Source organism: Triturus cristatus, chromosome 1_1, assembly GCF_964204655.1.
Source record: "Triturus cristatus chromosome 1_1, aTriCri1.1, whole genome shotgun sequence".
In the NCBI taxonomy this organism is placed as follows: domain Eukaryota; kingdom Metazoa; phylum Chordata; class Amphibia; order Caudata; family Salamandridae; genus Triturus; species Triturus cristatus.
This window is the reverse complement of record NC_140579.1, coordinates 614,506,688-614,532,163: the sequence shown is the minus strand read 5'-3', so window position 1 is coordinate 614,532,163 and position 25,476 is coordinate 614,506,688. Positions and strand designations below refer to the sequence as shown.

Sequence of the window (25,476 nt, the reverse complement as noted above, 5' to 3'; positions counted from 1 at the left end):
GAGGAAATAGAGGAGTAATGCCCTTAAAGAATATATTCACAATAGGAGACTTGTATAAGGATGGCTGATCTGGCAGCCGAAGAAAAGCAGAGATAGCAGCAAGATAGCCTTAGAGATTGTCCAAAGCAGAACCCTGCTGGGTCAAAGAAAGTATGTACCAGAGGACCTCTGAAAGAGGGGCAGAAAGGGGATCCACAGCCTTTGCTGAGCACCATGCCACAAACTTGTTCGATCTACAGGCGTATACCAATTTAGTGGCGGGACGCCTGCCTGCCAAGATGACATTACAGACTTTGGGCGGTAGTCGCCGCTCAATCTCCACACAAGGAGGTGGACACCGGGCAGGTTTGGTGAAGAACCGCCCCCTGCTGCTTCGAAAGATGATCCTCCCAAAGGGGCAGTCTGATCGGAGGATCGATGGCCATGCTCAGGAGCTCAGAGTACCAGACTCTTCGTGCCCAGTTCGGTGCCACAAGAATACCTTGCGGTACAAAAGGGGGTGGTGATGGACGGAGCATCAGAACCAATCAAACACTCACACCCAGTCAACAGATCTGGGTTTGTTCCATCACAGGGTCAGACTGATTTGCATATGGCCATGTCTGAACTGGGGTGGCAGAGTGGGCTAAAGAACGGTGATGGATCAAACCCAGATCTGTTGACTGGGTGTGAGTGTTTGATTGGTTCTGATGCTCCATCCATCACCACCCCTTTTTGTACCGCTTTGTTCGCCATAAGTTGGCAGAGTATGCTCAGACGTGAGTCCCTTGCTCACTTTGCCACTGGATTCAAGCAAGCCTGGCTGAAGACGGCTGAAATGCCAGAAACCGGTCCTAGGAAGCTCGTTTCCGGTCCAGGGAAGGCATGGCTTGGCAGTTCGGGCTGGACTGTTCCCATGAGGCACAGGGTCAGACTGATTTGCATATGGCCATGTCTGAACTGGGGTGGCAGAGTGGGCTAAAGAACGGTGAGGGATCAAACCCTGATCTGTTGACTGGGTGTGAGTGTTTGATTGGTTCTGATGCTCCGTCCATCACCACCCCCTTTTGTACCACAAGAATACCTTGGGCACAGTTGCGCTTGATCTTCTTGAGCACTCTGGGCAGGAGAGGTAAAGGCGGAAAGGAGTACAGGAGGACACAGTTACACTTGCGACGAAAAGCGTCGACGAGAGTGCCGCCTTGGAAACTCCAACACGCAACACTGCTGACATTGCGCGTTCTCTTCGGTGGCGAACAGATTTAACATAGGCTCTCCCCACTGCTGTAAGAGATCTTGTACCACCTCCAAATGAAGACGCCATTCGTGATCGACCAAGCACCAACAGCTGAGTTCGTCCACCGTGGCATCCAGAGAACCCAACAGGTGTTCAACCACCAGGGTCATGCCCTGATGTTCCAGCCATATCCAGAGGCGAAGAGCCTCTTGACATAGGGTCCACAACCCCACGTTGCAGTACCACACATCAGTGGTGTTGTCTGTGAACACCTGCACCACTTTCCCTTTGAGAGAGGGAAGGAACGCCTTCAGTGCCAGTCGGATAGCTCGGAGCTCAAGCAGCAGGATATTATGGAGCCAGGACTCTAGCAGAGATCAGACAACTCTGATGTCCGCCCCATCCCAGGCGTGACGTATCTGTCACCACTGTTAGATCTGGTTCGGGAAGGGAGAGGGATCAGCTTCTGACCCAAGTTTAGTTCTTTATCCACCACTTCAATTGTTGTGCAGTTCCCTATGAGATCTGAATGTAGTCGGAAAGGTTCCCCTGATGCTGCGGCCACTTGAACTTCAGGTCCTACTGCAGAGCCTGCATATGCCATCTGGCATGATCCACCAGCAGGATCCAGGAGACTCGCTGCTCGGAGGATAGGCCTGAAACTGCACTGTGTCCAGAACAGCTCTGATGAAAGGGAGCATCTGTGAGGGAGTCAGGTGTGACTTTGGCACATTTATAGTGAACCCCAGCGAATGCAAGAGGTCCGCCGTAGTCTGGAGGTGGGAGACGACCGCCTGGGGTGAACTCGCTTTTAACAGCCAGTCGTCGAGATAGGGGAAGACTGGAACCCCTGATCTGCGCAGATGAGCTGCGACCACCGCCATTACTTTCGTGAACACCCAAGGGGCACTGGTAAGGCCAAAGGGGAGCACAGTGAACTGAAAGAGCTGGCGTCCCGCTGTGAACGGTAGCTAGCGTCTGTGAGCTGGCAAGACGGGAATATGGAAATAGGCGCCCTGCAAATCCAATGCCACCATCCAGTCTCTGCGGTCGAGGGCAGACAGGACCTGAGCCGTGAGCAATTGAACTTCTCCTTCTGGAGGAAGCGGTTGCGGACCTTGAGGTCTGGAATAGGTTGCAGGCCTTTGTCCGTCTTGGGCACCAGAAAGCTGGAATAGCAACCACAACCTACTTCTGGTGCAGGGACCCTTTATAGCTTAAGAGCTAAAAACTTCCAGGCAGAGAACCACCAAATGATCCTCTGACATGCGATCGAAAGACGGTTGGATGGAGGGAGGGAGGGGAAGTCTCGAAGGGGAGGGAGTAGCCCCTTTGGACTATTTGCAAAACCCACCTGTCCGACTTGATGGATTGCCAGTGGAGGAGGTGATGGCGAACCCTGCCTTCCACTGGCCGTTGATGGGTCTGAAATAACAGACTAGGAAGGTTTGGAGATGCGGGTGGAGGGTGGAATGGACAGCCCGCTGGCTCCCAGACCCACGAAGTTGTTGGGTCCCATGTCTGCGGCCACGCAGAGGCTGGGCAGCTTCCATGAGCCGGTGGCTAGACTGGTCCGGACTTGTTTGGGTGCCCCTTCCGTAGCCACTTAAGTGACGCGCAGCAGACTGGAGTGGATGAGAAGGCGTGGCGAGGCCTAAAGAACTAGCCGTAGCCCGAGAATCTTTCAAGTGCTCCAGCGCCGAGTCTGCTTTGTTGCCAAAAAGACGACAGCCATCAAAGGGCATTTCCATCAAGGTTGACTGGACATCCCCCCTGAAAAGCCAAATGTCCGCAACCAGGCGTAGCGCCTAAGGGCTACTGACGTGACAATCGTTCTGCTCAGTGAGTCGGTGGTATCCAGTCCACATCTGATCGTGAATTTGGCTGCGTCTCTTCCATCCGCCACTGCTTTGGAGAGAATGGCCCGGACCTCTTCCAGGCACTGAGGCAGTACCTGCACAACCGTATCACAGATGGTATGGGAGTATCGGCCCAAGAGGCACGTGGTATTCACGGATCGCAGTGCGAAGCTGGAGAAACGCTTCCAAAGAAGGTCCAGCTTCTTGGATTCCCAATCTGGAGAGGCAGAAGGAAATGCACCCTTTGAAGAAGAGGATTGGACCACCAACCTCTCAGGGGAAGGGTTGAGTTAGGAACACTGGGTCGCCCAGGGCCGGGTGGTGGCAGCCGGCAATCGTTCTCGCCACAGGAGCCCCTGTGCTGAGCTTGGACCAGGTGCCCAGGAGGACGTCAGTGAGGGCTTCATTACATGGTAACAGAGGGTTCAGAAGTGGCCGCCACCGAAGGGGGCTCAAGGCCCAAGACCTCGTCCGTCCTTCTCACCTCAGCAGCATAGGACGCTCCCTTCTCCATAGCCACGGTAGGGGGAGAAAGCAAGTCAATGTCTGGAGAAGTGTCCAGACCACTAGCATCACCCAGGTCCTCTCGCCAGTCTGGTTCTTCCAGCTAGTCAGCTAAAGGGTCCAATGACCCTTCCCAGTCCTCATCACCACCCCCTGGTCGATGGGGAACACCAGGGGGGAACAGGGGGAAAAAAAGTACCCTGCGGCGTTGGTCCGGCTCCAACTCTGGGATGGGGACGCGTCGGTCGGGAGCACAACCGACATAGTGGGTGTCCTAGTCGGGATCGGCACCGAGGAAGGTCGAGTGAGCTCTACCGGCGTCGATCCGGATCCAGGTGTGCCTGCGGAGTCGGGCTGCCGAAACACGAGGTGTAAGGCCTCGTAAACTGTCAAAGTTGGGTAGGGGATGCTCCGGCTCCCGGAAATGGAGGGGAGGTGCAGAGTGGTCTCATAATCAGGCACCGGAGACGGAGCCTTTGAGCGACGATGCTCCGAATCCCGCATCGCGTCAGCCGACCAACGGGGAGAAGGTGAAGAGTGCCTGTGCTTCTTCACCTTATTCTTGTGTTTGGACTTACCCGAACGACCTCGAGACCTTCCTCTCAAATGAGACTGGGAACGACGTAGAGCCGAGCTCACGCAAGAGTATGACTTCGGGTCGTGGTCGCACTCTAGACACTACAAGCAAAGGATGTGCAGCTCTTTCACCAACATCATCTTGTGACAGGCAAGACTTGAAATTGGTCTGACGTTGGGACATCACGTGCGCACCAGAAGTCGATAGACTCGAAAAGAAGTCATCAAAATGTGGCTAAAAGGCTAGCCAAAAAGTGGCTAAGGGGTTGCTCTCCGGATCTGGGATAGGCTGGTGTGGAAAAAGAAAGAACGTCCGTCAGCGTGCAGGGGCGGCGTCTAGGTAGGCACCGGGAGGTCATCCCAGCGATCACGATGCCGACAGACGCGGAGTCGACCAACGCCACCTACCGATGTGCTGGGGGTACTGCTAAAGAAAAATGTCCGAATCCAGTCTGACGCCTAGGGGAAATATTAAGGTAAGGAATCTACAACTGTCTCTTTCAGATAGGTTCTGTCATAAGCTGTGTTAGAAATGTGTTTAAGTGCCACATAGGGCTTAGAGCCTTTCCTGGGGGGTGCAATTCATTTGGAACCTACTAGAAACCTTTTGATGACTGGTGATATGAAAACCTTTACATGATGCTCCCCGGGTGTAAGCTACAATGGCTGCCAAATGCACCTTGAGGCTTGGTTTATTTTACTGTCTAGCAAGTGGGTAAGATATATTAACACGGTTTCCTGTGTAGATATTAAACTTAGGGTATTGGTATCCTAACACCACGAGGTACCTTTTCAACTTAGCAGCGTAGCTTTGTCTTGTGGTTGGTCTTCTTGCCTCTTAATATCTCCATTGTTCTTTGTGGTAAGCTCAAATGTCCAAACTCTATGTACTTAAGCACTGGTTCTGGGTGGAATACTTGACTCCTGTGAGAAGGTGCTTTTCTACCTTGAATTTGATCCTCTGTCCCTTGGACAGTTAGAGTAGGCGTGAGTACCAGGAGGCATAGAACTGTCATTTCTTGTTCTCCACTTTTGCAAATAGGTCTATCATTGGTGTCTCCCAGAGTCTGAGTATCTTTTGCAGACTCCTTTGCTTTATTTCCTGTTCGTGTGAGATAACGTTGTGCTTGCTGATCTGCTTCGGTGTTGTCCTTCCCTGGCAGGTGAATTGTTTGCAGGTTGATTCTCTTTGGTAGAGCTCATTGCAATATCTCCTGAGCTAGCTTGCTTACGGTACATTATCTTGTCCTTCCCTGTTTGTTCAGGTTAAACATTGTTGTAGTATTTTCCGCTTGGATTAAATACTGTTTTGCCTGCAATGTGGGCTTTAATGCCTTTAGTGCCAGAAACACAATCTTCATCTCTAGGAAGCTGATATGTTTTATGGCATCTGAATTATTCCATTGACCCCGTAGCTTTAGGTTTCCTGAATGCGCTCCACATCTCTTTTGAGACGCATCTGTTGTGATTATCACAGAGGGAGTTGATGATTTGAATGGTCTGCCTAGGGTTATGTTTTTGGATACCCACCACTGTATCTCTTTTTATACCCTCCATGTTACAACCACTAGATCCTCCTAACTCCCTGTGGTTTGTGGCCAAATGTTGCAAAGCCATTCTTGTAGAGGGCGCATGTATAGACGTGCATGGGTAATGAGTGGGATGCATGAAGCCATCATGCCCATTAGTTTCATAACTGTCCTCACTGTCAGAGATGGTCTCTTCTGGTAGAAGCGAGTTTGCTCCTTGATTGCTTGTATCCTCGGTTTAGTCAGATATGCCCGTGCCATCTTGGAGTTCAATCTTGCTCTTTGGAAGAGCTTTTCCTGTTTTGATGAGGACTTTGGTGTTTACGTAAAGAACTAATCCTTGTAGCGTTGCAATCACCTGTTAAATGTGTCTAACAACTTTTTTTAAAATTTGTTTTCACCACCTAGTGATCTAGATAGGGATATACGTGGGTTCCCTTCCTTCTTAGGAGAGCAGCTACTGCTGCAAATCACTTTGTGAATACTCTTGGTGCTTATTGTATTCCAAGATCTTGAATTGGTAGTGTCCCCCATTGTGGCTGAATCAGAGGCGTTGTTTGTGTGCTCGATTCATGGGGATGTGTAGGTAGGAGTCTTTTAAGTCTATAATTGCCATGTGGTCCCCTTTTGTAGCTGTGGGACAACCTCTTGTAGGGTTGTCGTCTTGAAATGCTGTGTGCAAATGAATTTGTTTATGAATTTGATATCTAGGATTGGTCTGAACATGAGATATTGCTTTGGTACCAAGGAATAAGGTGAATAGTTTCCTTTGTTGTGCTCCCTAGTTGGTACTCTCTCTATAGCAGGTTGCTGCTTTTGTAAAAGTGTCTTTATTTTCTCCAATTTGAAAAGTTACTTTCTTTGGAATTATTTCTTCTTTGGTGGAGGTTTTCTTTTTAGTTCTATACAATATCCATGGCATACCACGTTTAAAATTCAATTGTCTGAGGTTATATTTTCCCATTGTTGTTGGTAATGCACTAGTATGCCTCTTAATGGTGTTGTGTGGGTGTCCTTTCTTGTAAGCAAGTCACTTGGAATTTGCTCCTCCCCATCTTGAGTGCTGCCCCCTGGCTCTTTCTCTGCCACAAAAGAACTGCTTTGGTCGTTGCCGCCCGGATTGGTATCAAGACTGATGGCTAGACTGCTGTCCGCTGCCTTGCACCTGTTGTGGTGGTCCTGTTGAAAATGACCCCTTTCCTGTGGGTCTTCTGAGAAGCCTTCCCCTTTTGAAGGAGCCCCTGTATTGCAATGCTCCCATTAGATTTAGCTGTTTCATTGTCCTTTATTTACTGTAAGGACTCATCAACTTCAAGTCCAAACAAGGTGTCTCTCGAGAAGGGCTTATTGATTATGGATGTTTGTACTTACAGTTTGAAGTCAGAGATTCTGAGCCAGGCATGCCTTCTTAGGGTTGTACCAATGCACATTTGTCTGTTGGCTGTATCTGCTGCGTCTAGTGCTGACTTTAGTCAGGTGTTTGCTTTCCCCTCCTGTATTATTGATTTTGCTCTTATCTTTTTCAGAGAGTTTGTTCATTATTTCCTCGATGCCGTCCCACTGGTGACCATACCCATTGAGGAGGGCATTAGAATTAGCAATGTGCTATTACCTTGCTGCCTCCCTTTCCATCTTCCTTCCCACCATGTCCATTCTCTTACCCTTTGCTGAGGCAGGCTCCTTGAAAGCCTCCTTGCCCTGCTCAAGAATGCCTGGCTGCATTGGACGCTTTACTGGATAGAGTCAATGTTTACAGGAGGAAACAGGAGTCTCCTTTCTCCTCCTCTAAGGGGCCCCCAAAAGTATCAGCTGTTCTTTTGATTAGGCTGTTGTAAAAGGCTATGTCGTCTAGTGGCGAAGACTTCAAGGGATAGCTACAGACTTCTTCAGGGCTCTGTGTCAAGGTTGTTCAACTCTTCCTCGAAAGTTCCTGAAGCTTCCTCCTTCGAAACGTCGAGTTCGACATCCTCTTCATGAGGTTCGAGGGTACCTGGAGTTTCAAGGGTATTATCTTCTTCCTCGGCCTCTGAGGTAGTGGAAGGTTTTGAAAGAATTCTATATTCCTTTAGTGCCTTGTTGAACTCCTTCCGGTGAAGGAGTGCCGCCATTTCTGCCTCTAGGCAAGGATCTTCTCTTTTTCTCCACCTCGAGGCCCCTCTGCATCAAAAGCCGGGAAGATCCTCTTCTTTGGTGTGGTGGTTTCTACCTCCAAAAGGTATGGTCTTCTCCTTTGAGGCCTCACGTCTGAGACTAGTCTTCGTTGATTTTGACATGTTCCCCTTGTTGGTATCCCTGCCAAGAGATCGGTGGGGTTCTTTAGGCCACGGCGGACCATTGGTCGTCGCCTTTTTTAACACCTGGGCTGCCGTTTGCATCTTTTTTTGAGGTCCTTGGTACGTGAGGGGTTATACTTACCTGCTCTGCTTTCTTTTCAACGTCCTTGGGAATATTTTTCACAGTACGCCTCTTTTCGGCATACCCAGTGAGGATCTCGACGTCCCATTCTCTGTTCTGCAGCCGCCTCTTGTTAGTCTTCATCATTTGAGAGGCCCAAGTCCTTCAGTGATACCTGCTATTTCTGGTGCTCCTCCCTCTGTTTCTCCAGGCCTTGAGAGTTTGACAAGAATACAGAGCAGATCTCGCAGTCCATATCCTTGTAATCCCTAGGCAGGCAGAGGTTACAGACGTAGTGTGGATTGCTATGTGTGAATTCGGGGAGACAATTTGGGCGAAACTTGAAAGGGGTATTTTCCATTTTCCCTACTTTGCCTCATTTCAGTCCATCTGCGTAGTTGCTGCTCTGACAGGGTACCCCGATGGGAAATGTGGCCTGAGGACTCTCCTTCTCCAGTGCTGTCTCAATCGATGTAGAAGTTCTTTTAGCCTAAAATCGCCCCCCCCAAAATTGGGAATTTCATCCAAAAATTCGGAGGCTCTTCTCTTGCTTCTAGACCCAACAGTGGAAAAAATTATCTGAAGATGGCTACCACGCACAGGAACTTCGAGGGCGATATCTGACGTCACACAAGGGATGGACCTAACACCAATGGGTGGTCAAGAAACGCCCACGAAAAAAGAGAATTCCAGTCCAGCATGGGAATCCAGAAAAGAAAACAAGTTACTTACCTGTAACTACAGTTATCCAGTATTGGTATCTTTCATAGATTCACATGCCTGAATCTTTCCCCGTCGTCGAGATGGGAGTCCCGCGGTAAAATACAAAAGCAGTGCCATAAGTAATAATTAGGCTAAAAAGGCCAAAGGCCATATCTTAGTAGCCTATGTCCTTTATCAAAAAAGGACCAAGAGTTGGTTTCAGCCAATAAGCTGCCAGCACCCTCTAGAACACTCCCAGCAGAGGTAAGTTCTCCTCAGATTTTTCAAGCACAAGTGGGAAGTAAGTATACCCGAAATCAAAGAGAACTGACTCCACGGGGAGGCGGGTGGGTTGCATGTGAATCTATGAAAGATACCAATAATGGATAACTGTAGTTACAGGTAAGTAACTTGTTTTCTTAACCAGAATTGGGGTATCTTTCATAGATTCACATGCCTGAATCAGAATAGCAAGCAGTACCCTAATTGTACCGTCGTTAGTGGAAGGAGGGAGACATGTAATTTTAAACTCCCAATAGTTATCCACTACCTTTACACAACACATGCACTAAGCATTATACTCTATAGCAATGTTAAAACAGAGAGTTGATATAACCATTAATGTATCTAGATATACACATAGTTCATAAATCATATTAGGAAATCAGTTGTCAAATACATTTGTACAATTACTGAATCCACTTAAAATTAGAGAAAGAAAACAACAAGAGTGTTCCTTAAGAAACGTAAAGAATCTGACCTTAGTTAAAGAGATGACGCAACACAGCCTGTCCAACCGCTGCGTCTTCCTTCTGCGCAGATTGGAGGCAGTAGTGTCTTGTGAACGTGTGGACATTCTTACATGTCGCAGCACGCCATATCTTGTCTAATGTCACTCCAGCAAACAAAGCTGTAGATGCAGCAACAGTTCTTGTGGAGTGTGCTTTAGTCCTCACGGTTAGAGGCTTATTTGCTTTTTCGTGGCAGAACTATCGCAGAAGCCACCCATCTGGCGATCGTGGCATTTGTTACTGCGGTTCTGAGTTTTCCTTGACTGTAGGCCACCAGAAGTTGATCTGGTTTCCTTATTTCCTTTGTTTTGTGAAGATAAAATTTCAAACATCTTTTGATATCCAATGTATGTAGAGTCCGTTCGGCTGGGCTAGATGGGTTTGGAAAGAAAGTTTGCAGTATTACCGGTTCATTTAGGTGAAATTGTGTTGGCACTTTCGGAATAAACTTAGGATTTGTCCAAAGGGCTACGTTATTCTCTGTAAATTGTAAGAAAGATTGTTTTATTGTAAACACCAGCAGTTCACTCACTCTTCTTGCAGAAGTAAGGGCTAGCAAGAGAGAAACCTTCCATGTAAGAAATTTAAGTTCTGCTTTATGAATTGGTTCGAATGGTCGTCTCATCAATTGTGGTAGAACCACATTGAGCTTCCACTCTGGAGGAGGGGCGCGCACCGGTGGAAAAGTGCGAAAGAGGCCCCTCATGAATTGTTTTATTAGAGTAGATGAACAGAGAGAAGGAATCTGAGGAGATTTCCTGTACCGGGAAACTGCCGCCAGGTAAACTTCAACTGAAGAGAGGCCAGACTTAGCTAGCGACAGTAAGTAGGGCAAAATTTGTTCAGCTGGGGCTTGCACTGGATGAACCTTGTTCCTTTCGCACCAGCAACAGAGTCTCTTCCACTTCAGACGATATGTTTTGATACTGCTTTCAGCACGGGATTTAGCCAGTATTTCCCTACAGTCTTGTGAAATATTGAGATCCTTAAACTCTAGGAATTCAGGAGCCATGCGTGCAAGTGAAGAGAGCGTGGATCCGGATGGATCACTTGGCCCTTGTTCCTCGATAACATCGTTGGTGATGGATGAAGACGAATGGGTTTTTTCCTGTGACAACAGAACTAGCTCTGGGAACCAATACTGCCTTGGCCAACGTGGTGCAATCAAAATTAGGCGACAGCTCTCTGACTTCATCTTGATTAGTACCCTGGGGATCAATGGGATGGGAGGAAAGGCATAGGCATAGATCCCTGACCATCGCATTAAAAGGGCATTCCCCCTTGACCCCGCTTGTGAAAACCTGCTGGTGTAAAACTGCCATTGTGTGTTCTCTTTTGTTGCAAACAGGTCCAGAGTTGGCTTTCCTAATCGGAGAAAGATCCTGTCTAGCTCCCACTCGTGGCAGCTGGACTGCGACCTCCTTAGTGTATCTGCCAGAGTATTGGGTAGACCCCTGACATGCTCGGCCCTCTAAGAGATTCCGTGGAATGTTGTCCATTTCCATAATTCCTGAGCCTTTTGAGATAGCGTTATGGATTTCGTTCCTCCTGGTTTGTTTATGTAGTACATGCTGGTCGTATGGTCCGTATGGACCAGCACGAAGGAACCTCTAATTCTCTGAAGGAACGCCTGGAGAGATAAGAATACCGACTTGAGTTCCAAGCTGTTGATGTGTTGCCTTTTCTGCATCAAAGACCACATTCCCTGGATTTGTAAATCCTGCAGATGACCTCCCCATCCCTCCATGGAGGAGTCTATCGTCAGAATTAAATCCAGGGTACTTTGGAGAAAGGTTAAACCTTTAGCAAAGTTTGGCGTTTGAGACCACCATTGAAGTGCCTCCACCATCCTTGTTGTGATTTGAATTACCTCTTCGAAAGATCCTACAGCTAGTTGCCGCTGTTTCTGTAGTTCTTCCTGCAAAGGTCTCATCTTTAGTCTCGCTAAAGGCACTAAGTTTATTGCTGACAAGCACATCCCTAGCAGCGATTTGAATATTCAAACAGAAACTGACTTTCTTTTTTAAATGATCCATGCCAACCTTTGGAGCCGCATCTGTCTCTATTGAGACCAGAATGCTTTGCATTGGACGGTGTCCAGGGATGCTCCCAGAAGTGCAATTACTTTGGTTGGATGCAAATTTGATTTTTCCCTGTTTAGAATGAGTCCCAATGTATTGAATAGATGGAGACAAGCTGTCGTTGTCTGATCGGCTTCCTGCTTTGATGGTGCTTTGAGCAGCCAATCGTCGAGGTATGGAAGAACTTGAAACCCCTGAGATCGCAAGGCCGCTGCTACTGGTGCTAGGCACTTGCTGAAGAGCCGTGGTGCTGACTTTAAACCGAACGTGAGCACCTTGAATTGATAGTGGGTACCAGCCACTGTGAACCGTAGATATTTCCGGGGCTTCTGGTGAATTGGAATGAAATCTCCTTTGTTTAAGCATCCCAAAATATCGGAGTGTGTCACCATCCTGAACGTCTGTTTTTTGACAAACTTGTTGAGTTTTCTAGGGTCCAGAATTGGTCGCCATTCTCCTGACTTTTCTTATAAGGAAGAAACAAGAATAGAATCCTCTTCCTTTCGGATGAGATGGTACTTCCTTTATAGCTTCCTTGAAGAGCATGATCAAGACCTCTTTTCGTAGTAAATGAAGACGAGGGGGACCCTTGGGCAGAGTAATAGGTGGTTTTTGAATAAATTCTAGGGTGTGGCCCCTGGAGACTAGGTCCAACACCCAGCGGTCTGATGTGATCTCGTACCACCGCTGTGTGAAAGCAAAAATATTTGCGCATACGGGTGGGAAGGTAACATTGACTGGTACCCTGATGCACTCATTGCTTTCTGCCAGAGTCACAGCCCTGTTGTGGTGTTTGCTTGTGACCTCCCTGGCGAGAGAAACCAGCTGTTGAGGATTGGCGATACGATGGCGCGGTGCAAGATTGGCGATATGGAGGTTGATCTTGATAGTTGATTTCATTGATATCTGCCTTTGTAGGTGGAGAATCCTCACCCTCTGGTGCCTTTAAATGGCACTCTTCTATATTGCAGAGCTCCTAATGACTTTGCGGTATCTGTATCGTTCTTTATAGCCAGAAGAGTGTCGTCAATATGTTTACCAAAAAGCGACTCTCCAGCATACGCCATGTCCGGAAACTTAACCTGAACCTCAGGTCATAAGGTAGTAGCTTTCAGCCACCCCTGGCGTCGAAGTACTGCCGCTCCCGCCAACTGCCTAAAGCTTGTGTTTGCTATGTCTAAGGCGCAATCAATTGTTTCAGAAGCAGCCCTTTCACCTTCCAATAAGATCTTTCGGGCTTCCTGTTAGTTTTCTTCCGGGATGAGATCCATCATCCCCGCCATATCGGACCACATTTGACGGTCATAGCGGCCGATAATGGCTAAATCATCCGCTGCTCGAATTGATGCAGCTGCCATTGCCGAAAACCTCTTTCCCATAAGGTCCATCCGACGTCCCTCTCTGTACGGAGGAGTAGTAATTGGTGTTGCCGGATTCTTTGACCGTCTCTGTGCGGCCTGAGATGTAACAGAATCTGGTCTTGGATGTCCAACAAGGCAAGATAGACTATCCTTAGGAGCTCTATACTTTTTCTCTATACGGGGCAGGACTGCTGGTATAGATGCTGGCGTCTTCATAATCTTCACACCCTCCTGCCAAATATAGTTGATAATCGGAATCGACCGTACAACCCGTGTGGCCTCTTTAAAATCATGCAGAAAGCATTCTGTCTGTTTCACCGTAATAGGTAAGTGGAACCTATTGGCTGCCCTCTGCATTAAATTGTGAGACCCCCCCGATGTCCTCTGGGGGAGAATCCGAAGTTAAGTGCAGAGTAGGGGGATGGTGTCGGGATTACATAGTCATCCCAAGGATCCGGAACAGCCGTTGGATCCGGTAATTCACCTTCTTCCACCTGCTCTTCCGAAGAGGAAGTATTCTGGACTTCAGGGTCAGCTGGAACTGGAATTGTTGCATTTACCGGTGTACTAGGTATTTGAGGTTCTGCTACTGTTGTCGGTACCTCTACTTGCGAGACCGGATTTTCTGGTGGAATTTGTTGAGGAGGGAATCTGTCGGTAATCTGCCAACATGGCCTGCAGATCCTGGATCACAGACGGTGGTAGATGAGCCATCTCTCTATGGCGTGCTTCCTGTCGAGGATTATATTGATAAGTATGACGAAGAGCCATATATTGCTCCTGATAATAATGCGCCTCATGATCTTCCTTGTCATCATCTTGGCATTTTACATGTAGCTCAGATGGACTGTGAGCTACTCCATATAGTACGTCCTCTTCCTCATCCTCCTCCTCCTCTTCAATATAACCCTCCAAAAGGTGAGATGGTAGTAAAGGTGATACCTTGCTATAATCTTGCAAAGGCGGGGAAGAAAAGCCTTTGAGACAGTCAAGGTGTCGGATATCCTCGTCGACGGTGGGGTTGACGGTGCCGAAATTAATATTAAAGGAATGAATCCCCATCGTCGACAGTGTTGCCATAGCCAACGGAGATGATGTTGCTGATGGTGACTTAGTTGACAATGTCTTCGTCTACGGTGTCGATGGTATCTCCGTCAACGGTGTCTTAGTCGTCGACTGTGTCTTCGTCATCGATGGTTCCTTCGTCGCTGATATTTTCGCTGACGGTTTCTTCGTCGATGATGGATCGTCGACATGTGAAACCGTGGAAGGTCTTGTCACAATGGAAATCTTAGTCGATGAAATAGGGAACTGAATCGCCATCGTCGTAACGATTGCCATGGACGATGGCGTCGACGAAGTCACACAAATCGTCGACGATGACAGAGAAATCGTTGTCGACACAGATTTCTTTACATTCTTTCCACTCACAGAGTCAGAGTCAGTAGAAGAGGATCTTGGACGTGCTCTCTTTTGACAGGCGTAGAGGGGACAGATAAAGTTGGCTCAGAGGAATGTTTGGAGCTCCTCTCTTTACTCACAGGTTTTCCTTGGGAAGACTTGAGATGTTTCCTTTCCTCACCAGAAGATCTTTCCTGTGATCTAGCCCTCTTGTGAGAAGTTGAAGGCAATCTTTCTTCCTCATCTGAAGTGTGAGCCTGTTCTTTTGTGGATTGAAGCCACAAAAGTAATCTTCCCTCTCTGTCCTTGAGGGTCTTATTAGAAAAGGTGCGACAGATTAATCTTTCACCTCATGCCTTGGATAAAGGCAACAAATAAAGTCTTTATGTAGATCATCTACATGGACCCTCTTCTTCCCACAGGTCTTGCAAGGGCGGAAGAGGCCTTTCTTGTCTGACATTTTCTTCAGAATAGCTGAATAGAAGGAAAAAACTGAGTAGCACTCAGGGAGACTCCCACACGACGTGCAGTGAAAATCTGAGGAGAACTTGCCTCTGCTGGGAGTGTTCTAGAGGGTGCTGGCAGCTTATTGGTTGTAACCAAATTTTGGTCCTTTTTTGAAAAAAGACATAGATATGGTAAGATATGGCCTTTGGCCTGTTTAACCTATTTATTACTTATGGCACTGCTTTTGTATTTTACTGTGGGATTCCAACTCGACGACGAGGAATGATTCAGGCATATGAATCTATGAAAGATACCCCAATACTGGATAAGGATTCATGCTGCAAAAAGATTATGTTACTTAGCCAGTAAGCATCTGTTCTTGGCATGTAGAGCTGTAGATTCACATGCTTTGCATACTCCTGCCATCTAGTGTTGGGTACGGATGTTTGCAAGTTGTTCAATGTTTTACTTTGAAGAAAAGCAACTTGCAAACGTCTGCATACAACCCTCAAAGGCAGGAGGGTGTTGGCAAGTTTATTTACTGCAACACATGCTACATAGTTTGGCAACAGGAGCTAAATCATGTCTTTCGCTTCTCAAGAGCCAACTGTCTAAAAGAACAGATTTCTGTAGTGGGCAACAAACTCCACAGGCAGGGGATAAAACTAGGCCTCCGTTTTTATTTCTTCTGGAAAGGACACATTTACAAAAAATTACAAGTTATACAGTTTCCACCTGACACATTCTCTAGTACTAATCTCATGCTCACAGTGGAATTGGAAATTTTACCATTAAAGGCCCTCAGCTCAACCCTATTTTACTGGGAGTGTGGATGCAACGCTGCAAGTTAGATAAGCAGAGTGCAGTTATAAACCATCTAACATATCTTGTTGGAAGTACAAAATCTGGACAAGAAGCCCTGAGGCCCCATCTACTTTTTTTCTTCCGGGCACATAACACATGTTAACATTTCAGATAATTTTCCATTTTGTTAAAAAACTATGCATATGAAAGAGCAGGGGAGTGCTGCTCCTCAAAGTAAACCAATCCACACAAGGCCTTGTAGGTGCTCAGAGCACCTTTGTGCACAACACATTATGATTTATGGATAAGAGGCCAAGACAACTCCTTATGGAGAAGTGTGTGTGGTTGAGGAAAGTAACCTGTGGCCAGAAGCAGAGATGTTTCAACCACAGTTCTGTAAACAAAGAACTGCCATGTGAAACGTAGTGGACCGCAAATAGTAATATGGTAAATTATAATGTAGACATTACAGTACCTTTCACGAGTCAGTTGTGGGTTATAAAAAAAGAAAAAAATTACTAAGTCTTGTACTCCAACGTGCACATTTCCTGTGGGGAACAATGGCTGCCAAGAGATTGTCCGCTGAGCCAGCTGCAGGGTCCTCGCACATCTCCAACAGCCTATGAACAAAACCAGGTTCAGCTGTGAGCTGCTTGGCATCCTTTACACCCCTTTATTCCCCCTCTACCAAACCCCTTCAAGTGTCCGGGATAGAACGCTTAACGCCTGCCTCCTCTGTCGCGGACAGGTGTGCTGCGACTACGGCTCCGGCGTTTTGAGTCCCGGGGACGCTCACGCCCACTGCGGTCCCTGCTAGGCTCTTGCCTCTTCTCATGCTCTGGCTCACGAGTGCATTCAGCCTCCCGTTCCTTTTCACGCTCTTTAAGACGCTCCTTCCTCTCCTCTTCTTCTTGCTCCTTGCGCAGTTTCTCACGCACTTTCACACGCTCCGCCCGGTCCTCAATCTTTTTCAGGACCTACAGAGATATAAAAGACGCGTCAGAACACAGAACGATGGTAAATAAGCTTCACATGCATGACACTGAAAAGGAAAATGCTACTTACAAGTATGTATCTGTTCTTGGCATGAAGAGCTGCAGATTCACACGCTGTGCATAGATCGCCATCTGGTGTTGGGCCCGGATGTTTGCACTTTGTTGTTGTATTGGAACAAGTCTTTGGAAGTCACGGGATAGGAGACTCCTCCTTTGGACAATAGTGCGCATGGGCATCGACTCCATCTTCAGATTGTTTTTTCGCCAAGAAGGGAAATGATGGAGTTTTGTAAGAAACAGAAATAGATGCCCATGTATGTTGTATCTAATTAAGATAATACTGGAACAGATAAAGGTAGCTGAGGAGGCGGGTGGGCTTGTGTGAATCTAAAGCTTTACATGCCAAGAACAGATGCATACTGGTAAGTAGCATTTTCCGTTTGAGGCATAGGAGCTGCAGATCAAACACTGTGCTTAGATTGCATAGCAGTACTTCTCCTTAGCGGCGACCACCAGTATCTGTTGCAGTAGTTTGAAATAGTGTTTTGAGTAAAGCCTGGCCCACACTAGCTTGTTGTTTTGCCTGCACATCTACACAATAGTGTTTTGTGAATGAGTGCGGTGTAAACCATGTAGCTGCTTTGCAGATATCGAAGGGAATGTTCCCTAAAAATGCCACTGAAGCCCCTATTTATGCGGGGTATAGTAGGCTTTAGGGGGAATAGATAGTGAACGTTTTGCTTTGTGATAACAAATTTGTATACATTTGACAATCCACTTTGCAATCCCAGACTTTGATATGGGATTGTCTTTATGTGGTGGTGAGAAGGATACAAAAAGTAGTTTTGTGAAAAGGTTTTGTTCTGTCAATATAGTAAAGGAGTGCTCTTTTTACGTGAATGAAGAGCTCTTTCTGCTGCTGTTTGTGGTTGCGAGAAGAACACTGGCAACTCAACAGATTGGTTGAGATGGAACGAAGAGATAACTTTAGGAAGGAATTTGGGATTTGTCCTGAGAACCACTTTGTTACGATGGAGTTGTAAAAATGGTTCTTGAAAAGTTAGTGCCTGTAGTCACTGACTCCAAGAGATGTAATGGCCACAAGGAAAGCGACCTTCCATGTAAGAAATTGTAGCTCACATTTATGCAGAGGTTCGAATGGAGGACCCATTAGTCTTGTGAGGACGATGTTTAGATTCCACACTGGCGAGGGTGGTACCCTGGGAGGAATTATTCTTTTGAGGCGTTCCATAAATGCTTTAATGGCAGGAACCCTAAACAATGACAGAGGTTGTCTGTTTTGTAGATAAGCTGCTATGGCAGCGAGATGTAATCTAATTGATGTGTATGCTGGATTACATCTTTGAAGATGCCGCAGGTAACATATGATGTGTTGAGTGGAGGCATCTAAAGGATTGAAGGTGTTGTTGTTACAGTATTTAACAAATCTTTTCCACTTAGCTGCATAGCAGGCTCCAGTGGTGGGGCGCCTAGCTTCTTTGATAACGTTCATACAATAAGGTGGAAGATTGAGAACCAAATTCTAGGACTCCAGGAGCCAGATCGCCAGGTTGAGCTGTGCTGGATCTGGATGTCTGATCTCTCCATGGTTCTGTGTTAACAGCTGTGGGGAGAGGTGTAGTTTTTGGTGCGGAACTACTGATAGTTCCAGCAATGTTGTGTACCATGGTTGTCTGGCCTATGTTGGAGCAACTAGGATCAGTGTTGGTGACTGTTGCAGCTTGCACACCACTAATGGAATGAGAGGGAGAGGCGGAAAAGCATATGCAAATCTGCCCGACTAATTCATCCATATCGCATTGCCTTTGGACAATGAGTGTGGATATCTGGCGGCGAAGCTTGGGCATTTTGTGTTTTAATGTGTGGCGAAGAGATCTATCTCTGGCTGCCCCCACATTTGGAAAAACGGTTGAAGAACTTGTGGATGAAGTTCCCACTCGTGAATCTGTTGTGTCCGACGACTTAAAAGATCTGCCATGTGATTTTGAATTCCTGGAAGATGTTGGGCTAAAAGGAATATGTTTTGAGAAACAGCCCACCTCCATATGCTCTGTGCTAGTTGAGAGAGCTGCAGGGAGTGCGTCCCACCCCCCTGTTTTTGTAAATAGTACATTGCTGTCATATTGTCTGTGCGGACTAAGACAGCTTTGCCGGATACGTTTCTGGAATGATTTTAATGCTAGAAAGATTGCTAGTAACTCCAAATGGATGATGTGGAGTAGCTTTTTCTGAGGTGTCCATGTGCCCTGTATGGTGTCATTAAGTAGATGAGCTCCCCAGCTGGTGAGCGATGCGTCTGCTGTTAGCACAATCTGTGGAACCGGCTCTAGGAACGGTTGCCCTTTGGAAAGGTTTTGGGTGTTCCACCACCCCAGAGAGCGATGTGTGCGGCCATCCACCAATACCAGATCTGTCAGCTGACCTGGAGCTTGGTTCCACTGACGTGCCAAACATTCCTGTAAGGGGCACATCTGGAGTCTTGCATGAGGTAATATGGATATACAAGAGGCCATCATCCCTATTAGTTGCATAAACACTTGAGCTGGAAGGGAGTGATGCAGCTGGAAATTTGTTATAAGGGTGTCCATGCTTGCTATCCTGGCTGGACTGAGATATGCAAGGCCTTTTGAGGCGTCTATTGTGGCACCTAGATATTGTTGGATGTGGGACGGTTGGAGGTGAGACTTTGTGAGGTTTATGGTAAACCCCAAGTCGTGAAGTAGTTGGATTGTGGTGCGTGTGTGATTTACACACTGGGTATGCGACTTGGCTTTTATGAGCCAGTCGTCCAAATGTGGAAAAACATGAATTTGTTGTCTTCTTAAGTAGGCTGCTACCACTGCCAGACATTTTGTGAAGACTCTGGGTGCTGTGGTGACTACGAATGGGAGAACCTTGAACTGCTAATGTTGACCGTCTACTACAAACCGGTGATATTTCCTATGAGAAGGGTGAATGGGAATGTGGAAGTAGGCGTCCTTGAGATCTAAGGTGGCAAGGAAGTCGCCTTGTTTGAATAGAGGAAGGAACTGTTGAAGAGTAATCATATGCAAGTGGTCTGATTGTATGTAGAGGTTTAACGGTCTGAGGTCCAACATGGGTCTCAGGGTTCCGTCCTTCTTTAGAATGAGAAAGTACAGGGAGTAAACCCCTGTGTTTTGGTGATGCAGGGGAACTGGTTCCATTGCATGTTTTTGTAGAAGGGAAAGCACCTCCTGTTTTATGAGCGTTAATTGCTCTGCTGACATTGGGCGCTGTTTGGGTGGTATGTTTGGGGGAGTTGAAGTGAGTCCTAGGCAATAACCAGATTGGATGATTTGTCTCACCCACCTGTCCGTAGTGATGGTGTTCCAGACAAGTAGGAACTGTAGCAATCTTCCTCCGACCGGAGTAGAGTGATCCGGGGAAAGTGGAGGGAAGTCATTGTTTGGGGGTGGAGGCAGTGCGAGTATTGGTAGTTTTGCCTCTACCTTTGTTGTTATTGCCCCTGTAGCCTCCTCTGTAATAGCCTCTGCTAGATGAGGTCTGGGTGGGACTCTTGTAGGAAGTGGAGGGGTTGTCAGTGGTAAAGCCTTTAGAGGCGCCCCTATGAGGAGCGACGAAAGGAACTTCTGGGAGCTTGAGATTGCAAAGCTCCCATTGATTTGGCAGTGTCGGTATCTTTTTTTTATCTTCTCCAAAGATGCATCTACACTAGGCCCAAATAAGTGTTCCTGGTCAAACGGTTGGTTTAATATGGTAGTTTGAACTTCAGGTTTGAAGCCCGAAATGCGCAGCCACGCATGTATGCGTAAAAGGACACTGGTATTAATAGCTCGGGATGCTGTGTCTGCAGCATCCAGAGCGCAACGAATGGAGGTATTAGTTATAAGTTTGCCTTCCTGGATGAGATAATTGGCTCTTGTTTTATATTGATCTGGAAGGTGTTGTAGTAGGGTCTCTAGCTCATCATAGTGTGCCCTATCGTACCTAGCCAGCAAAGCCTGTGTGTTGGCAATTCTCCATATGTTGGCTGCTTGGAACGCTGTTCTTTTACCAGATGCGTCCAACAATTTTGATTCCTTATCAGGGGGTGGAGCATCGCCTGTGGTTTGGGAGTTAGCCCTTTTCCTGGCGTTGGAGACTACTAGGGAATCCAAGGGTAGTGGCCCTAAATATAAGTTCGGTCAGTTGGGGCAGACTTGTACTTCTTTTCCACCCTGGGGTTAATGGCTCTGGCCCTTACAGGATCTTAAACACTTCAGGAGCGTGTTTGAGCATCCACTTCCATTCTCCCCTTTTAGCATTGGGAGAATGGAAGTGGACCTTTGAGATGGTGCAAAAGTGTCTATGAGGAAATCCTCTTCTACAGGGTCTGTGTGCAAATTCACACCGTGGTACTCTACAGCTCTGTGTATGAGCTGAGTGAACCATATAGTGTCCTCTGGAGGGGATGGTCTAGATATCATCTAGTGGTGCATTAGGGACATCTGGTGTGCCATAATCTTCCCATGGGTCCTCTGGGGTGGTAGGGTGACTAGGTTCCCCTAAAGGGTCATCATCTCCTTCCTCCCCAGAGGTGTCCTCATCATCCTTTGTTGGAGGAGATTGTGAGGGTACTGGGGATGGGATAGGAGAGAAGTGGTGTGGAGGAGGAGGTAGAGAAGGAATTCTCAAAGGAGAAGTGGCAAGGTCTCTCTTCGTTGGGCATGGAGCTGGTACAGGTTTGTCCATTTTCCTGTTCCTGGAAGGACTAAGTATATGTTGACCTGTCTTTGGGTCTATATCAAGAGTTTTTTGGGTTGGATCGGGCCGAATAGGCTCCTCCTCAGGAGTGTTTCGGTGCCGATTTTTTAGGGTCCGATTGTGTGCCCAAGTTTTGGAGTGGTGTTCTGCTCCATAGCCTGGGAATCGGGAGCTTTCTTGGGTTCCCCAGGGGCCTTCGGAGCCGGTTGCTTCTTTGGTTCCGATGTTTTTTTGGAAGATTGAGCGTCAGTCTTTGGAACCGGTTGTTTATTTGGTTCCGATGATTTTTTCGGAGCTGAAACGTCCGTACCAGCAAATTCCGGTGCCGAAGGCGCCGATGTGAAACCAGGTGTCGGTGCGGATGAAGACAGTGGTTTCTTCTTCGGTGCCTGGGATGGGTTTTCGGTACCGACGGTAGGCTGACTCAATCCCGAGTGGCCTGAAGGCTTATGTATCGACTTCTTTGCCGAGCTCGAAGGCGGGGCATGGGAAGTTCTGTCCCGGTGTGCACCTAGGACCGAAGGTGAAGGTGTGACCGAAGCTTTCTTGTGAATGGGTGTGGGGGAGGGGTCGACGTCAGTACTTACGATCCGCTGCCCTGGAGTGATGTCCTAGACAGAGTCAGCGGCAGCGCTAATGTTGCCCTCTTCGATCTGCTCCTGCACATTGATGCCTTCTTGGACGATATCTTCCGGTATCGATGTTGAAGATCGAACCATGCTTCTTCGAGCTCGACGATCCCGACAGTCTTTGGCCTCGTGCTCGGGCAAAAGGCAGAGGGTACACACCTCGTGAAGATTGGCGTGTGAAAACTTGGATCCACATTCAGGACACTTTTTGAAAGGAGTCCTTTCCATAAGCCAAAGGCATAATGGCGCAGCTAGGCCCGAAAGCCTGCGTCGATGATCGGAATCGAAGAATTCAAGTTTGGAGAGATACGCGTCGAATGGGAAACGCAATCAAAACAATACAAAAAAATGGGTGAAGGATTGCGCGTCGAAGGTAGAATGGTAACAACACCGAACTGGAGCGCGACGAACACATCCGAACCCGATGGCGGAAAAAAACAATCTGAAGATGGAGTCGATGCCCATGCGCACTGTCCAAAGGAGGAGTCACCTATCCCGTGACTTCCAAAGACTTGTTCCAATACAACAACAAAGAGCAAACATCCGGGACAACACCAGATGGCGATCTATGCACAGTGTGATCTGCAGCTCATATGCCTCGAACATAGTGTTTACCTGTAATTAGTTACATAGCATTGTTACCAGTAATTGATGCATATTCCTACAAAATGTTCTGCATCAAAATGCAGAGAATCCACTGGACAGCAAAATAATCTTTGTAAATGCACACACTTTAGCAGCCCAACAACTTCATTTTTTTACCTCCTTCGACTAAGCCAGTGGCTGGCTAGGCCATAAGGAGAGCACCACAAGAGGCAGATTCTTATTTAATATTGTCTATTAAGTGACAGATTCATTTGAGTAAACGAATTCTAGGAGAGACGAGAACGCTGGAGAACTTAACAGAGGAACATTGTTCTGCAGCAGAACATATTTCTCCAAGGGCCAATTAACATTTGGCAGGCAAGGATAAATACAAATATGTTTGAGGGTATGCCGTATACATTATACACATGCGTATGCGGTACAGGCATGAAAGGCTCTGCATTAAAATAGGCTTGTCAAATGTGAAAGAAATACCAACAGCTTTATAATGGTAAAGAGGATGAGTACTAAGATTACAGGTAACTTCTAAGACTACAGTAGCAAGCCCAACCCAAAATTTGGGACTGCAGATAAGTAGAACAGAACAAATTAATACGTAAGCAGATTGAAAAAGGAAGCCTAACCTCCAGCTCATACTAGGGTATCTATTCCTGGAAACTGTATACCTCAAATGGCTGGATTAGTCACATTTCTTATGAAAGTAGCAGTTGCTCCTCTTTACTTTAAGTGAGCCCAGGGTTTACCTGGTAAAGGCAGCTTCAGCATCCAGTCCCCTACTCACAGGATATGAATTAACAAAAATATCAATTTGGTCCCTTCTGCACTGGTGCAATGTAGGGGACATTGCTGAATTGGGTAAAAACACCCATAGGAATGTACACAGCCATCACCAGTACATGAAGGTGTCAGCTGACCGACACTGTATTGCCTTTTCTTCAGCTCCTGGGGTAGTTAGTGAATAATAGGCAGTATCCTATGCAGATAATCATTTACTACTCGTGCCGCTGGGTCATGATACTACTACTAAAACAACTAGACAGCCAAGTTCTCTCTCTAGTTACTTGACACTCTTAAAGTAGTGAAAGTGAGCAGACAAAGGTTTCTCCAGGAGGTTGTTAAAATTCACATTCCATGAGGAACAAATAACACTGAACACCTTCAATGTCTAATCTAATTCTAAAGAAAATGTAAATCAACTTTATTAAGAGCTAAGCAGAACAGAAAGTTCGAACGAAGACAGAGAAAACCAGACTAATGTAAAAACTCTCTCAGGCCAAGATGAGTTCCCAAACGTTTTTGCAGCTCATTAGCGCTACCTCTCTGAACAATGGCTCCAAGGCTAATGCTATCACTATGGGGCTCCGTTCGAAATTACTTTGGGAATTTTAGAACAGTTAAGCTTAGCTTTCAAATACTTCCTGGAAGACAATCTTGCAAAGGACACAGATAAGGATACTTTAAAACAAACTGGTCCTTGGATTTCAAGAGGGTGGAAAGAGTTGGCCGCTCAAAAAGATTCAAGGGGAACATTAACGACTTGACTCCAACAGCCCAAACCCTCACCAACTAAAGGACTAGAATGGCACCAAGCAAATTCTTAGACCTCCTAGGAGCTATGTCCGGTTTACCCAGTGTCCATGTATCACAAGTTAGGGACAACATCTACATATAAACATGCACTATGGGCATGGTCCAGTATTACCTAGTTAATAGTAGAAGACATCTGCAATGAACACGGGCACATATGTATCTACAACACTACATGCTCAGATGCTCATGGCGTAAGCAGCATTTCACATTTGTAGCATTTGTTATTGAAGACACATGGTATGCCTAGACTGAGAAGCAGTACTCGCATAGATCAGTAGCTAGCATGTTTTCGATGTGAATATCAGAAATAAAAGTCCTTAAGACTGTCTAATCGACCATTTCTTGTTGGTGGGCAAGAATATCAATACAATAGTGTTGAGTAAACGTGTGAGGTGGACCAGGTAGCCTCTTTGTAGATGTGAGCTAATGTTAAGTTGCCTATAAAAACAAAATGGTTACTTGCCAGCAGGAGCAGCATTGCAGCTGGAACAGTTTTCTGGATTCACATGCTGTGCATTATTCCGCTATCTAATAGATGGGTCCGATATTGTCTGTTTTTTTTTCTCCTGTAAGCGACGTTATTCTGGAATCTGGCACTTCTGTCGTCCTTATGTTGTCATATCTAATGAAGCAAAACCAAAGGGGATGATGGACTGAGTGTTGAACAATGCAAGCACTCACCCCCAGTCAACTGATCTGGGTTTAATCCATCATCATTCTTTAGCTCACTCCGCCACCCCAGTTCGTACATGGCAATATGCAAATCAGTCTGACCCTGTGCCTCATGTGAACAGTTTAGCCCGAACTGCCAAGCCATGTCTTGCCTGGACCGGAAACAAGCATCCTGGGACCGGTTTCTGGCTAATCAGCCGTCATCAGCCACACTAGCTTGAATCCAGTGGCAAAGTGAGCAAGGGACCCACGTCTGGGCATACCCTGCCAACTTAGGGCGAACAAAGCAAAACCAAAGGGGATTATGGACGGAGTGTTGAACAATGCAAGCCCTCATCCCCAATTAACTGATCTGGGTTTAATCCATCATCATTCTTTAGCTCACTCCGCCACCCCAGTTCGGACATGGCCATATGCAAATCAGTTCGACCCTGTGCCTCATGGGAACAGTACAGCCCGAACTGCCAAGCCATGTCTTCCCTGGACCGGAAACAAGCACCCAGGGACCAGTTTCTGGCTAATCAGCCGTCATCAGCCAGGCTAGCTTGAATCCAGTGGCAAAGTGAGCAAGGT

At 46.9% G+C, this 25,476-nt stretch overlaps 1 protein-coding gene across 6 annotated transcripts in view; it reads right to left on the bottom strand.

Annotated features, from left to right (window-relative positions):
- Positions 1–15,521: 15,521 nt before the first annotated feature.
- LOC146870713 (apoptotic chromatin condensation inducer in the nucleus-like) overlaps positions 15,522–25,476 on the bottom strand; it is an 851,523-nt gene continuing 841,568 nt past the window's right edge. For all 6 annotated transcript variants that reach the window (XM_085646186.1, XM_085646194.1, XM_085646198.1 and 3 more), the window contains one exon: positions 15,522–16,642. In XM_085646186.1, coding sequence (XP_085502312.1) covers positions 16,385–16,642 — 258 coding nt within the window. In that variant the 3' untranslated portion in view covers positions 15,522–16,384. The remainder of the gene's footprint in view (positions 16,643–25,476) is intronic.